The 15,240-nt window shown below is 41.9% G+C and overlaps 1 protein-coding gene across 3 annotated transcripts in view; it reads left to right on the top strand.

Annotated features, from left to right (window-relative positions):
* CLASP1 (cytoplasmic linker associated protein 1) overlaps positions 1-15,240 on the top strand; it is a 183,983-nt gene that overhangs the window by 74,396 nt on the left and 94,347 nt on the right. For all 3 annotated transcript variants that reach the window (XM_075757030.1, XM_075757029.1, XM_075757031.1), the window contains one exon: positions 14,289-14,441. In XM_075757030.1, coding sequence (XP_075613145.1) covers positions 14,289-14,441 — 153 coding nt within the window. The remainder of the gene's footprint in view (positions 1-14,288; positions 14,442-15,240) is intronic.

The following is a 15,240-nucleotide window of genomic DNA, read 5'->3' as shown; positions in this document are numbered from 1 at the left end:
TGCTCTCTAATTTGTCCATTTGAATTACCAGTGCAGTGATCTTTCAGGGTCACAGATGTACAAAACGGCTGTGCCAGCCAGACTTGCCTTTGGGAGGGGAGAGATCTCAAGCTGTTTAGAAAATGATTCCTTATATTTATGAAGTGTTGTTTTCTTTTTTGACTTGATGACTCCTTTCAAGTTGTGCAAGTGTGCCTGTGTGAAACCAGAAGTCTATATAGATGGAAATCAGTTGTTGTTAGTTAACCTGTGAGACTGAGATGAAGGTTTTCTTTGCATCTGCATAGATTTGAAATTCCTTATGGCTGTTCAGATCCGGGGTGTTTAATTTCATAAATGCCAATGTTTGATCTTGCCTCACTTAATGATTTCAGTGTCTTTTCTGAATGAGGAGGGATGGTAGGACTTACACCATCAGTGCTAACCACCTTGTCTGAATCTTGCTGTATATCAGCTACTCTAAGTTGGCAGAATCACCTGTGAGAAGGTATCACTGCTAAGGAAAGATGAGTGATGTTTGGTGGTTTTTTGTTTTTTGTTTATTTTACCTCCCAGCAGTGGTGAAAATGGCTAAGGCAGGCTTTCTCTGCGATCAGTGTTCCCAGCTTTTGCACGGGAACCTCTTTGTATTTTAATGTCTCCCAATTCCATTTAGGTTAGTATTTGTTTTGTGAAGTCTGTAATGGTTATATCCAGTGTAAGACATTTAACTGGGTTGCGATTAATCTTTGTATTTTTTGTGGTAAATGTGAATGATTCTGCTTGGCCTAACTTTCTTTCAATAAGGGCTAAGTTAAATGCTACTACCTTGTGTTCGCTGTAGCTTAAGAGCAGCACGTGGGCTGTTACTGTGGCTCAGCTGGTGTCTTATAACTTGTTAAGCAGCAATAATTTGATTGTGAGTCTGAATCCGGAGGCAAATTCATCCTTCGTTTTTCCTTGACAGCCTTTGCCCTTGAACCAGAGGAGATCTTTTGCCTGCATGTAGATATGTTTATTCATAGCTTCCACCACCTCTTACCAAGTTCTGTACTTTGATTTAAACCAAGTGACTAAGGTCAAAATTAGCCTGCTCTTAGTCCCTTTGTTTAGCTCTTCTTGTGGGTAAGGTGGTCTCAGGGTTAGTTAAGTGGTATAGGACATACAGTAGAGGAACTGGTAGAACTCAGGTCAGATGAATCAAGATTTTCCTGGTTTGTCATTTTTCCAATTCTGATTTCCTAATTGATCCTGACTGATCTTTTTATTGGATGTAGTAAGTAGTTTTATGTGGGGAAACTGATTTCTTTCATCGTTCTTTCATGGATGTAACAGCTGTGGAAGTCATCTACTGTGCACACAATATATGGGAGGAAAACAGGATGGTCACTAAAGAACTCAAATGATCAACTGTGGCATCAAAGTCAATTATTGGAGTCCCATTTGGGACCAGCTTTCAGTCATGGCAGGAAATTTTGGATGGCTGGGTGACAGGCTTAAGTTTTACCTAGGTGCAAGGACCTGAGGATGGTTGAAAAAGGATGCTGAGCCATGGGGAGAAAGTGAATAGCACCATTGATGGAGGCCAAATAAGGATGAGTTAGGCAGGATTATGTTAGACTGATTAGGACACAAGTACTTGTGTTTCTTTAACTTCCCTTTTAAAAGAAAAGGAGGAGGATGTTTGTGTCTATTTTTCCTATATATGAAGTCTGAATAACAGTAATTATTTTTAACTATGCTTTGACAGCTTTATTTATATTGTAAGCACTTTAGGAAAGATGCTTTTTTCTTTGTAGCACATTAGTGTCCCCCCCCACTTCCTCAGAGTTTCACATTGCCTCTGAAATATGAGTATCATGTTTAGTAGTCTAAAATAATTAATGACAAAAGGAACAAAATTTTCAGCAGTGTCTTGAATCCACCTTTGTATTTCCTTCCCCCCCAAATATGACTGCTTTATTTGCTGTACCTAATAGTGATGTTTGTTTATGGGGGAGGAATGTGGTTGAAGAAGCTTAGGTCTATCTTTTGTTTTAAAGGAGTTGGGGGTGGGAAACAATCTTTGGGAAAACAGAAACCATGTTGACTGTTAATATTTTATAAGCTGTGATACTTTTTTTTTTTGCTTTGGAGCCTTTTTCCCTGTGACTTTTTTCCTTGAGGCAATAGTTTGTTTAAAATGCAGCTTTGAAGGGTGGATGGAGAAGGCCCAAGAAACTGATGTGTCTGGAATTGGAGCTTTCCACTTCTGCTTTCAGATTGTGCTTATACTTGAAGCCATATTAAATATGAATTTGATTCTCTTAGGTTCTGTTATCCAACCACATGGAAACAGGATACTGTACTGAAGTGTCTGTCAAACAGGCCACTAAATGTACTAAAACCTCTTGGCAATCGCACAGAAGGAAATCTGAGATATTAGTATCTTAAAAAAAAAAAAAAATTGGGTCAATTTCTGCACCTTCTTGCATTCACCTCCATCCCCAATGTAAAGAGCTGGAAGCAGAATTTAGCCTAGTGTGATGGTGATTAAAGGAAATCCTATACTCTGATACATCTTCTGGCATTTATTCTGATTCTGAATTTTCTGTGTGACCTGGAGTTAGCCTTTTCATATGTATTTTGCCTCTGTTTCCACTTTGTCAAAAAAAAAATGGAACTAATCCTATCTAGATCATACACAAAGAAATCTGTGCAAAATCTTATTAGAAGTAATCATTATTGAAAATCGATTCTAAAAGTTACTGAACAAGCATTTTTTCACTAAAAGTAAAATATGTCTTACTGCTCTGAGGCTGGGTGCTTTTTGCAAACCAGAGTCTAAAATGTTTTCATAATCTACTAGTTTCTGCTTTTGCTTCTAAAAAAAAAAAAAAAAAAAAAGAACATTTTCAAAGTTACCATTGAAGTCACATATCTTGAGTATGGTTTCAGTGCTTTTTCTACAATGATCCTGGGAAATGTAAAATGCTAGTTATTCAGTTATTGGGGTTTTATCCCCAGTGTCTCAAAAGAGAATAAACAAAGTGGGCTTGATTGTTGGCAAACCATTGCTTCTCTCTGCCATTATCTACCAAAATGAGTGTGGTGTGGGTAGGGAATAGATATTTCTCACCAGCTCTGACGGGATGCTGATCTAAGCTCTGACTGTAGTTGAACATGCTTACGTAGACATTACGAAAGCTGGCACAGGCGGTGAACTTTGGCACTGGCATAATTGTGCTGAGGTGTGGTTTGTAAGATCCTGTGTGCACGCAGCTTGCCAAAGCTAGGCTCTGCTGGCTCACATGTTATTGAATTGAGGTGGTGGTGGGGCAAGAATCCTCCTCTTCCTTTAAGTGCTAGTTATTAGTTAGGAGTGGGCAGAAACTTTTGCTTTTTAGTGTATCAGGAGAGTGCTGATGCAGCCAGTCAGTACTACTAAATACTCCAGAGCAAGAGCCTGCATCAAGTCAGGTTCCCCATCTCTTTGCCTTGCTAACAGTTGCAGTGGATGCTCTGGAGAACATACAGCCAACTCTTTAACCTAATACCAATTGTCCCAGGAGCTTCTGAGGCCATTGCCAGCCATGTTTTCTGTCAGAAGCATCTCAAACCACTGTTTGGTAGCCATTTGTAGATACAGAGCACAGCCTTGGTCATAAAATCCAACTCTGAATTATTTTTAAATAAATAAAATTTGTCTGTACCCTTTGCTTGCATATGTACCTTCAGTCTGTAGTAATAAGCATCTTTATAAAGATGAAGCATTTATTTGTAGTAGAAATTCCTGGTCATAATGCTGATCATACCTGTTGTAGTAGCTGATGATGTTTCTCAAGGTGCATGTAGGCTATGGAGTTGCTACTCATTGCTCCCTAGTTTTCCTTTCATGATTAGTCTTTTATCTCAACCACCTGCAGTTTTAGACATTCTTATTTGTGGTTATTGCCCCACCGAGCATTTTACAGTATTTTAAATGGTTATCTAATTAAAGTGTATTAATTATGCATCAGGCCAGACAGTCTGGGTGGGAGTCGTTGATGTGTAATGTGTGTAACACCATACATTTTTTGCAGATGTAGTACTGATGTTGTTGCATTAGCCTTTAACCAGGCAGATGAACACCTCGGGACAGAAGCCCTGGCTCCTGTTTTCTGTGGCTCTATAGGAGACATAAGGTGACAGCCTTGTTTTTTCCTTCATTGATCAGGAATAACTGCACATGTCGTGTTTCTTGGCTTGGAGGGAGCTGCTTGGAAAGTTTAGGATGCCCTACCATCTCATAGGAGGGTTATCCCCTGGCAAATGCAAAGTGCTGGGCAACATGTTGCCCCCATTACTGATTATAAATACACCTAAACGATGGTCTTGGACAGGGCCGGTGCTACGGCTTCCCCAGGTCCCTCCAACACATCTTACTGGCTTAACTTCACCGACCCAGCTATCCTCAGAGACCTATCCCGAAAGGAAACAAGGCTGCAGTTTGGCATTTGCGTCTCCTTTCAGGTATTTCTAGAATGCTTTCTGCCGCAGGACTTGTGTGCAGTAGCAGACTTTGTACCAGGGAGGATATTCTGTGGTGGCTGGAAGTGGGATCTCCTGCAGCATTTCTGCCCCCCCCCCCCCCCCCCCCCCCCGGTGATGCACTCGGGATAACTTGAGGCAGTAAGATGCTTTTGGCCTTTTTGTAACGGTGCTTTGTCCTAAAAATGTCAGGATTCTTTTTCATCTTTTTTTCATTCCTAATACAGCTTTGTGTGTGAGTTGAATGCTTTACACCTCGGTGCATTGCACATACAGAAAATCAGCAGTCCTTCAGGAAGCAATAAGCGATAGCAATATAAAATGCAATTTCCCTTTGTTGACAATGATGTGTGTTAGGGCAGTCAGTATCTAGGTGAGCTATACTTGTGATAATTACCCAAGTAGGCAGAAGGATTTGTGCAGGGAATGCCTGTTTGGGAGTGCAGGCTGGGGATGATGCCTTTTCCTATGATGTCATGGCAACAGATGGTGCTAATAGCTGGAAACCTGAACCTGGTCTGTGCGGCTGGAGGCACCTGATCAGTCTGCATGTAGTGCTCCTGTCCTTTGCAGGTGAAAAGCATCTGTCCATTTAAAGGCTTCAGCTTCCTGGTGTGTCTCTTAATTTACTTTATTTATGTAGGGTATAGAAGGTCTAGGTAAGACAGAACCTTACCTATTGATTCCCCAGATATCTGCTTTTTCATATGGGTTTTGACAAACCCCAAGCCATTGCCAGCAGGTGTCTCCCTGGGAGCTCGGTTTAGCATCGTCTTTGGAAGCTGTTTTCCTGTGGCATTGCTCAGTACCCACCTCGTGAAATACAGAGAACTCCATTTCAAACATGACTAAGCTTCAAGCAACCTGTCAGGAAGAACTAAATTAAAGCATTTTTTTTTCTAATACCTTGTGATGTGATTTCTAGTTTCTCTGAGCCACTTGCAAATCTCCTTTTTGAATATGCATAAACTGGTTTTGAAGATAAATAAGCAAATATTTGGGATGGTACTTCTCATCCTTAGTGAGAGGAAAAAAAATGATTTAGAAAAAAACATGTTTAGCAATGCCCTAAAGCTTTCACACCCTTGAGAATGTCCCTCAGCACCTCTGTTTCACTTTACTCACATGTTAAAACAATAACAAATACTTCTTGCTGCTGTTGAATGGCTGTCTGTGCTTTTTAATGACATTTATATCATTTTTAGAACAAGTACTGTGCAAGGTTGACCAGAGACCCAGGCAGAGCCAGCTGTTGCCTGGGGTAGTGGGTGTAGCGTGCATGACCAGTAGTTGGATGATGCCACTGCCCGAACTGCTGGCAGGCAGAGGCTCCTTGCAAGCACAGGGAGTCCAGGCTGTTGCTCTAACTTTTCCAGTAAGTGCCAAGAGCCAGCTGAAACCTGGAGGTGAGGGCGAGGAGGGGAAAGGTTTCTTGCTTGCTCTTCAACCTGCTGCAGCCCTGCCACATGTGCGTACGGAGATGGTGCCTGAAGGACCTCCTGTGCTTCTGCAGAATTGTATTCTGTTGTCTTGTGAACAAAGGCAGAATAGTTTGCTTTCTTTTATGTCTTTATTTACCTAAATAATTAAACTTCACTAAGGCTGAGGAGAAACCTTAACATTGGCACTGTGCAGCACAGAGGATGAAGGAAAGCTCTCCTGCAGCCATACCGGTCCTGCAATAAGGCCACTAATTCCTGTAGTTCTAGAAAAATATCTTTTCTGACTCTAAAAGATCCCCCTGGTCCATCCTGTATAAATAGCCTTTTTCATTGATTAGTATCTCTAGGGCTTAGGGTATGTGACCCATTTTGCGTTTTTATCTGCAAAGCTTATGCTAATGAGAGCGCTGTAAGGAGGGAGCGATGTCTGCGCTTGGGGCTGCTGCTGGCGTGTTTCCACCCAGTGCAATGTAAAGGATATTTTCAAGGGTCCAGAACAAAAAAGGAACAGCACCCGCAAGTGCAGTCAGCAGGCAAAGCTGTGGCAGTGAAACTCAGAAATAACACCCTGTTGTGAAGCGTTTAATAGACTCTGAAATAGTTGGTGTGTTTGTGGAAGGCTGTGTTCGGAGATAATGGTGTCTCTGTACGGACAGCCTGGCTGTGAACGGCAGGCGGGTGCCCTGCAAGACCTAATGATGAGCCTCTGGGTGACGGGAGGGGTGAGTGCAGGGTAGGGAAAGGCTGGTTTTGCTCTTTAAATTGAAACTATATGTAAACGTGGGCTTTTGGGGTGGGTGTGTTTTTGCAAGGTATGCGTTGTAGGTTTCCTGATGCTGTTGAGGTCTGGGGGAAAGCTGTGTGGCTGGCTAGAAAGGGCACTGTGGGAATATTGTATTTCCAAGGATGACGTTGAGGAAAACGAATCTTTCTCTTCTCACTTTTTTTGCCTTGTGTGCATGTCTGTGTCTAGATTTTATTTTTAAGTCGGTATGGGGCGAAGGCTGTGTCTGTGCAGCTCCTAGCACATGCATTTGTGATTCTTTAGGTGTCTGTATGAACTGTACTAAAGTAATTAGCAGAAGTAACAAATCCTGGCTATTTTTATGGATTTATCTCAGCTTTTGGTGCTTGTGTGAATTCTTTTGGCAGTTTGAGCTGTTGTTCCTTCACACAGTATCAAAGCTATTTTGTCATCTGCTATTGCTTCTTAATTTTACAAAGCTTGTAGGAATGTGAAACCTTTGTACTGCCTCTTTTCTAAATCTGCTTAAAGCTAATGGAAACTTTCATATTGCTGAAAACTGCCTGAATGAATGACAGTTTCACTAACTCTTAAATTCCCATTTCCAGATGTGTTAGTTTCATGAACAGAAGTTTCTGAAAAGCACTTGACATTGTTCTTAGTTGTGTTAATGTTGATACGCTATTGGGGAGCGCATGCTTTGGCGTGTTAACATGATGACATTAATATTGTCAACCTTTTAGTTTTAAAAACTATGTTTTGAAGCAAATGGGCTCGTAAATATTGAATCCTTTTTATTTGTCGTTCGTTTTCAAGTCTTTAAGGCTCTTGTTCTTAAGCTTCCCCACAGCCAAATTGGAGCCATCTGATTCCAGGACTGAAAGTTATAATATCCCTCAGAAAAGTAACTTGAATCAGTTGTGAGTTGCATGATTTCAGCATAGTCATCTGCAGGAAGATTTTGTCTGACTTACCAGGCCAGTCCTTGAGAGCAGATTCTGCATGTCGCCAGGGCTATTGCTTATTCTCTCAGGTAGAAGTTGGTATTTACTTTCGATGTACAGACTGGTGTTGGATGTGGTCAGGTCAGAGTGTACATCAATCCTCAGTTAACTTTATCGTACTGGGATTGGTTTAATAAATGTAGGATTCCTCACTAACAGTAAGTGTGCTCTGTTTATTATTGCTGTTACTGCCCCATTGTTTTTCTGCTTACAGAGAGAAGTGTATCAACACTTGAAATTGTGGTAGCTGTGTGCTTGGGACTGAGCAGGATGTGTATCAGAACTGCCTGCATAAAAATGATGTATTTGGAGCAGAAAACAATTCCAAGTGTTACTTCTTTCAGGAATCTTCTTTCCCTTTGTGATAGCAGTTGAATACCTCTTAACTTATGAGCAGCTTCATTAGCTTGTAATTAGACAGAATGAGACAGCAGTCAAGATGATGAGTATCACCTTTCCTAGCTAAGGGAGGAAAACTGAAACATTTTGAATTAAAGAAAAGCATATGGATGTTGGAAGAACTATTAAAATAAAAAGCATTTATCCGCTTACCTGGCATGACATTCTTGGCTTGGGTCTCTAAGTACCACCTTACCTGTGGCTGATGGCAGCCGTATTGCTTATTGTATTTATTATGGTCATACGTATATTGTCAAGATTTACACTGTACAAACCTTATTCGGAAGACAAACTCTCACCCACAATTATACATATTCTAGTTTAAACAGGGCAATATATGTGAAATAAGAGAAAAAAGCCAAGGTTATGGTGATATGCATATCCTTGCAGACATGACCGTTGCTGTGGCTGGCTCAGTTCTGGTGAGCCCTAGGAGGGATCCCCACTGAGGCTGGATTTTTGGGAATTCACTTGAAAGCCAGTTGCGAAGGATGGTGAGGTAGTTCATCAATTTGTGCCGAAAGTTGGCAGTGGGGTGGACTGGGACTGGAGCTAGTGGCTGGGTAAAGCTTGGGACATCTAGACCCGATGGGACAGGGTGGCAGGTGGCACTGGGAAGGCTGACCTGTGTCACTGAGCCCAGGCGGGTGGTGTCTTGAAGGCTCAAAATACTGTGCCTGGTGTGGAGGGTGGGGAAGAAGGGGCTGGGGCCAGGAGGAGAGAGCAGCTGGGAAACTGGGAGATGGCTGAGCAAGAAACCCTGATGATGTGCTGTGCCTGTGTACTTGTGCTCATGGCTGCAACTCTTTTGTTTTTAAACATTTAATCCTGCTGAGGAGTTTATACATGTCCCTTTAGTGAGTTTGTAAATTCATTTTCCTAGAGAAATGTATACAATATCTATGTTGGAGCTGGGCAGGCTTGCAGCTAAGCCATGCATGGGTTTGGTGTATGCTAATGGGAAGAAGCATTTAAGCTTGGCTGAAGCTGTCGTGCTTGGAAGCTGGTGGGACACCCACAGAGAGGAGTGAACTGTGCCTCATGTCCTGTGGGAGTCAGGGCTGGAGATGGTGGTGCCAGATGCAGGCCCTGGAGGAGGGCATGGGCTGAGGTGTCTGAGGGCTGTCTATCTCAAAACCATTAACCAATGGATGTGGGGTCATGTCTGGAAAAAGGGAGTAAGGAAGAACGTACTCCACGTTCTTTGGCATCAGTGGATTTGCCTGTGCATGTTCCAGCTTTTATAGGGGGCTCTCAGATATTCAGAGGGTTGGGCTTTGCCCACCTAGTAGGGCTTGGGCATGGGCTGAAATGTATGTCAGCTTCAGCAGCTGTGTATCTGCTCCATCTTCAGAACACTATGTGGTGGGTGGGAAGGCAGGTTTCTTTCTTGCCATCCACCTTCATCTGCACCCAAAAGGGAGGATTTTCCTGAGAGAGATGGAGGTGATACTTGCAAGTTGTATCTGTCTTGCACACATTAGCTGTGCTGACGCTTGGAGATGGGACATATGATAAATGGGCGCAGCGAGGCCAGAGCAAGTTTAGTGCCTTGCAGAGTTGGGCCTGAAGACCATAGCAGGGCATCTTCATTAGGAACAGACATGATCGTAAGCTCTTTTCTTTTTTCTCTGTAGTCACTGCAGAGTAGCTATCTGCTCTAAATCTTACAGGCAAATACTGAAAAAATTTAAACGTGACATCTTCAAGATTTTTTTAGTGCCAGAAAGCATCTCCTTTCATTGGAAAGGAAATTTGAGACTCAGTTACTTTGCTGTAAAAGGTCCCAGGCTGGCGGTTCAGGCAGGGGAAATGCTGGTCCTTGTTTACGGTAGTTCCTGGACAATTACCATGGTCTCTTCTCCCCGTTTTACACCTTGCCCAGACCTGAAGGGGTTACATATTAAAATGAATAATGACTAAATTTATTCGTCATGGACAAATGATGACAGCTGTTGAGATGCTCCTGTTAGCGCTTCCCAGGGGATAAAGTCAGGCTGGTTCCTAGTGCAAGCCAGCCCAGCCAGGCAGACTCAGCTTGTTTTCATCCCGGATTATTTGTCCTGGGTTCCCCTTGCTAGCAGGGAATTTCCTTCCTAGAAGTGAACCGAAGTTTCATGGGTTGAAATGGGTATTGATGAGAATCCTGCAGAGCTGCAGTTGTAGAGAGAGAACTGAAGCCATGGCTGTTTAAATCCACGTGTGAAGACAGCATGCTTAATGAATACGAGGGGCAATGATTGATTATGTTCTGGACTGAAAGCCGCGGCGCTCTGTGAAGCACTGTTACATCTGGGCACGCTATGGAAAATATGAAGGAATGTTGAGGAAGCTTATTTGCAGAAGGATATGTACTTGTAAGCAATTTTTTTTTCTCCTTCTTAAATAATGTAAAGAATTGAAAAATGTAAAGCAAATTGTGTTCTCTGTTTCTCAGACACAGCAGAGTGGTGAGCAGACAAAGGCCTCTTTTGTAAGGGCATGTCTCTGACGGAGAGTACTATATGGCCCTTATAAATGAGCACTGGGGGGGTCTTGGGATGGGGCAACATCAATGGTTATTTAATATTAGAACGTGGCACCGATTCTACTTCAGTGCACCTCTGCTGGAGTCACGAGAGTTACACCCATACTGAATTTACCACCTTGTGATTTGCAGATAGGCTACAAAAAAATATGATTCTTGTTCAAATGATTATTGTGAAGAGGAGTCAATGAATGGAAAAAAGTCTTTTTAGTGATAATGTATAGTAGCTCATTTTTCTCTTATTTTCTGTACTCCGATGTTCAGCTTTCCTTCTGTTCTTTGTTTCTCTTTCTGTCCTGCACACGTGCTGCTGGAAGACTTGATGTGCAGTTCTGAACGTGGCACTGTCATTCTGCAATGCTCAGATGAGAAAATGCTGTTGGGTTATTGAAGGGATATTCTGATTTGATAAATATGTAATGCTTAGTTTTGTAGACTTAATGAACAGGAGGATGTGATTGTAATCCAAACATCCCCAAAACTGTGGGCTGGTGCTGGCTGGTCTCTTGGAGTGTTGTTTTTTAGCTAATGCTCAGAAAAGCCTGTTTTACACTGAAATGATAGTTGATGTAATTGCTAAAATGCTATAGGTGTGTGATCCTTTTACTATCTATTTTTCTGAATTTTTATTTATTATATGAAATAGCAAACCACACCCTCTTCTCCTTTCAGAGGAGCTTTAAAATACAAATATAGGAGGAAATGAGTTAACTAAGACTGCATGTAGATAGCCTGAAATGCAGCTGATGGAGAATTTTATAACCAGATGAAAGTAGTTTTGAAGTAGTAAAGTATCTTTTGTTTTGAGTATGACTGACTTTCTCTTGGCTGTTTATATATATATATATCACAAATAATCATTTGCTTAATATCTATAGAAGCTTTTGATACAAATGCAATTGGGGCACATTTTGCTCAGAAGTTTTTGTATTCAAGGTCTGTGCAAGTGTTTCTGCATCACTTAAACCCCATCCTAGAGGCTTCAGAGATTACATGTTTTAAAGTCTCTTTTGATCTGCCATGACCTTCTGTGCAACTTTCACCAAATAATGTTTTTGAAATAATTCCTGTTTGAACTAGACTGTATCTTTTTAAGAACTGCCTGTGGTAGAATTCTTTGGGTGGCACACCTCCTAACCTCACAGGGAGTCAGTCCTGTGATTATTGCAAAAAAATAGGGGGGGGGAAGAAAGGGAGGAAAAAAGGCAATTCAGAACTTAAATTAACTTCCAGCCAGTATCCTTGTATATTCTTCTGTTAGGTGAAAAATGATATTAATAAATCACACTGGAAAACTACATTAATAAATCTTGCATTGCTGTGTTAACACAGAATATAATCAAGCAACTTGTTAAGAATCTGACCAGGCTAAACAATTCCCTGCAGTGAATTTTCATTTAATTTAATTAAAAACATATTTTCCAATCCTTTAATCATTCTCATGGTCCTTCCCTGAGCTCTTTTCAAATTATTTTTGAATTATGTATGTCAGAACATGACTGGTGTCAGCAGCGCAGTCTCCATGGCTGCCTTAGGGCACTGTGTTAGAGAGAGTCCACATCCTAAATGTGGCTTATGTTGTTCTCCTTAGCTGTGTGACCTTACATTTCTGGATGTTAAAGTTTGTGTGTTCACTTTTGTCTTGTTCACTTTTGCCCAAACAACAGTCCAAGTACCTGTTACTATATTACCCCTTTCCTTTAGATGGTTTTTTTCCCTAGCCCGTTCCCATATTCCAAGTCGTCTTGAACATCAAAATTAAGAGGAGAGATGTCCTTGGCCACCTTTCTTGTTGGATGCTGCTGTCTACCTGCCATTTCAGTGTTGGAGTATGGCATTGTGTGCATGGGTGCATATCGGAAATGGGGGGTTTAGGTTTTAGAAGATTTGTGACGGTGTTCCTGTGCCCAAGGAGCCCTTATTATTGTGCTAATAAGCCAATACCACTTTGGGTAGGGAAAACTCCTTAAGGCTGTTGGGCTGAGGACAATACAGACTTCTCTTTCTATTCTTTTGTCTAGAATATGTTTTTACTGTTATCAATTTATTTTCGTACTTCTGGAAAGTTCAACCTGTATTAAATTTCACTCATTAGTGTCTAACTAGGAGCCTGTATTTGTTACTAGATATTCCCAGGTGCTTTCCTGCGTAGGGATGGATAAAAGCACCTGCTCAGTTTTTTGCCAAGTGAAATTTTGCAAAGGGAATTTTTCTGAAACGGTAGGGAGCGGATGCATACTTTGGACTGTTGCAGAGGGATAGACATGAAGCAGGTTCAAATCTTGAATGAAGTGTTAGTGTGGAGAAGCTAAGTGATGGGGACTGAGGTGGCTTTTTTGGCCTTAATACCATCTATATCAGCTGTCCAAACACTTTGTCACCTTTCAACCTAAGGCTGGTTTTTAAAGTGGATTAGCTAATCTGTGTAAAACTGCAATATAAGCATTCCTTTGGAATTGAAGTGACCTTCACTGACAATCAAAGTGACTGTAATTCATTTTAAGTTAATTTCTGTTCAAGTTTGGAGGTAAAGGCTGCACTTCCCTTTGGATGTATACGGAGGGTTCAAGAAGTTTTAATACGCCTTATTTATGGTTTTTATGAATTTGAGGTAACTTTTTCTGTTTCCTTGTAAAGAATCTCTGGTGATCATTTAAAAAGTTAAAGTGGATTTTGAGCTCTGGATGGGTCTGTGATTAATGGTCTGTGGTTTATCAGCAGTATTGGGTGTTGCCATGGGATCTTTCCTGGGTTATCTTGTTTATTCTCGGTCTGGTGCAGGCAGCTAGCAGGGTGTGACAGGGCAGCCTGTGCTGCCTGATCGCTGGCACACCTGGATTTGTTCATGGTCTTGGCTTCACTACAGCCCATGGCAAAATAGCTCCTGGAGGCATAAACATCAGAGATACAGACTGTAGACACCCCAAGTATTATCTGTGGCTTGCATCTTTCTGCTGTAGATTTGAAGTTTATACTTTTTATCTGAATGCATTCATTGAAAGGGTTTATAACATTGTGACTGCAGTAGTAAAGAATTGGGTTTGATGGCCTAGAGGTTGTTCATGAATAATCATGGAATGATAGAATGGTTTGGGTTGGAAGGGACCTCAAAGATCATCTAGTTCCAACCCCCCCACCATGGGCAGGGACACCCTCCACTAGACCAGGTTGCCCAAAGCCCCGTCTAACCTGGTCTTGAACACTTCCAGGGATGGGGCATCCACAGCTGCTCTGGGCAACCTGTTCCAGTGCCTCACCACCCTCATAATGAAGAATTTCTTCCTAATACCTGATTTGAAATCTCCCCTCCTTCAGCCTAAGGCCATTACCCCTTGTCATATCACTCCATTTCCTTGTAAACAGTCCCTCTCCAGCTTTCCCGTAGGCCCCCTTTAGGTACTGGAAGGCTGCTATAAGGTCTCCCCAGAGCTGCCTTCTCTCCAGGCTGAACAATCCCAACTCTCTCAGCCTGTCTTCACAGGAGAGGTGCTCCAGCCTTCTGATCATCTTCGTGGCCCTCCTCTGGACTTGTTCCAACCAGATTTCTAGCATGAAGGGGCTGCTGAGATGAGAGCTGTCAGAGCAGAGCTGAACATGCAGCATATTTACCATTATGTGGGTGTGTTCCTTGGGACATCCCTTTGCTTCATCAAACTTACAGCTGAGTATGCTTTCTTTGACAGATAAAATTTTTGATGATGAAGACTCTGTGGATGGGAACAGACCTTCCTCAGCTAGCTCCTCTACATCTTCAAAAGCCCCTGCAAACTCACGCAGAGTTGGGATGGGGACTACCCGCAGACTTGGGTCTGCAGCTCTGGGCTCCAAGTCTTCAAGTAAGCCAATAGCATATATTAATAGACCTTTATGTGAAGTATTTATAGTGTTCATGTTTGAGCTTATTGCGAGGATTTCTGGACTGGCCCCAAGGATCCAGTAACAAATTTTCCCCTATGAAATCATTACATGTATGTTGTCTGCATGCCACGACTGAACTCTGGTAGGATGAATCTCCAAGCAGTCTCCACATGCCTATGATGTGAAGGGTTGGACCTGCGTAATTGTGCACTGAGGGCTATGAGTAAATCATGTCAGTGTTGTGGTGTGTAGATTTTTGCCTTTATAGCTGTAACTCTAGTTGATCTGAGGCAGGTTGCTTACAGCTGCACGCTAAACTTCAGCCCGTGCAATCTAAAACTGATCTATTGGCCTTTTTCCAAGACTTTTGGGCACTGCTGGCAATGAAGGAGCAGAAAAAAACCTGAGCAGTAATTCTGCATGTGAGCCATAATTCTACATGGAACCTATAGAAATGGAGAAATTTCCCTCTATCAGTCTCTAATCTGATTAGCATTCCAGAGACTATTTATCTAGCTTATCATTTCTCTGTTTGTGCACCTGCTAGATCTGCACCTTTATCTATTATAGATAGGATTGAATCCTTTAAAATAAAATCTCCCATATAATTAAAGTAAATATTCCCTTTCATCTTTCAGACTGTGTCCCCTAACTGTTGAGTGGCTGCTGTAATGACTTCCCTGATGTGCCCTCTGCCTAGGAGTTGAAGGATGCTGTGAATGTGTAGTCTGTGCCTGGCATTGAATTTCCCTGTCTCTGTTTTCATTAGCTCGGCAG

Source organism: Balearica regulorum, chromosome 6 (assembly GCF_011004875.1).
Source record: "Balearica regulorum gibbericeps isolate bBalReg1 chromosome 6, bBalReg1.pri, whole genome shotgun sequence".
NCBI classification, from domain to species: domain Eukaryota; kingdom Metazoa; phylum Chordata; class Aves; order Gruiformes; family Gruidae; genus Balearica; species Balearica regulorum.
Note: the sequence above shows the minus strand (reverse complement) of the source record. Positions and strands in the feature narration are given on the sequence as shown.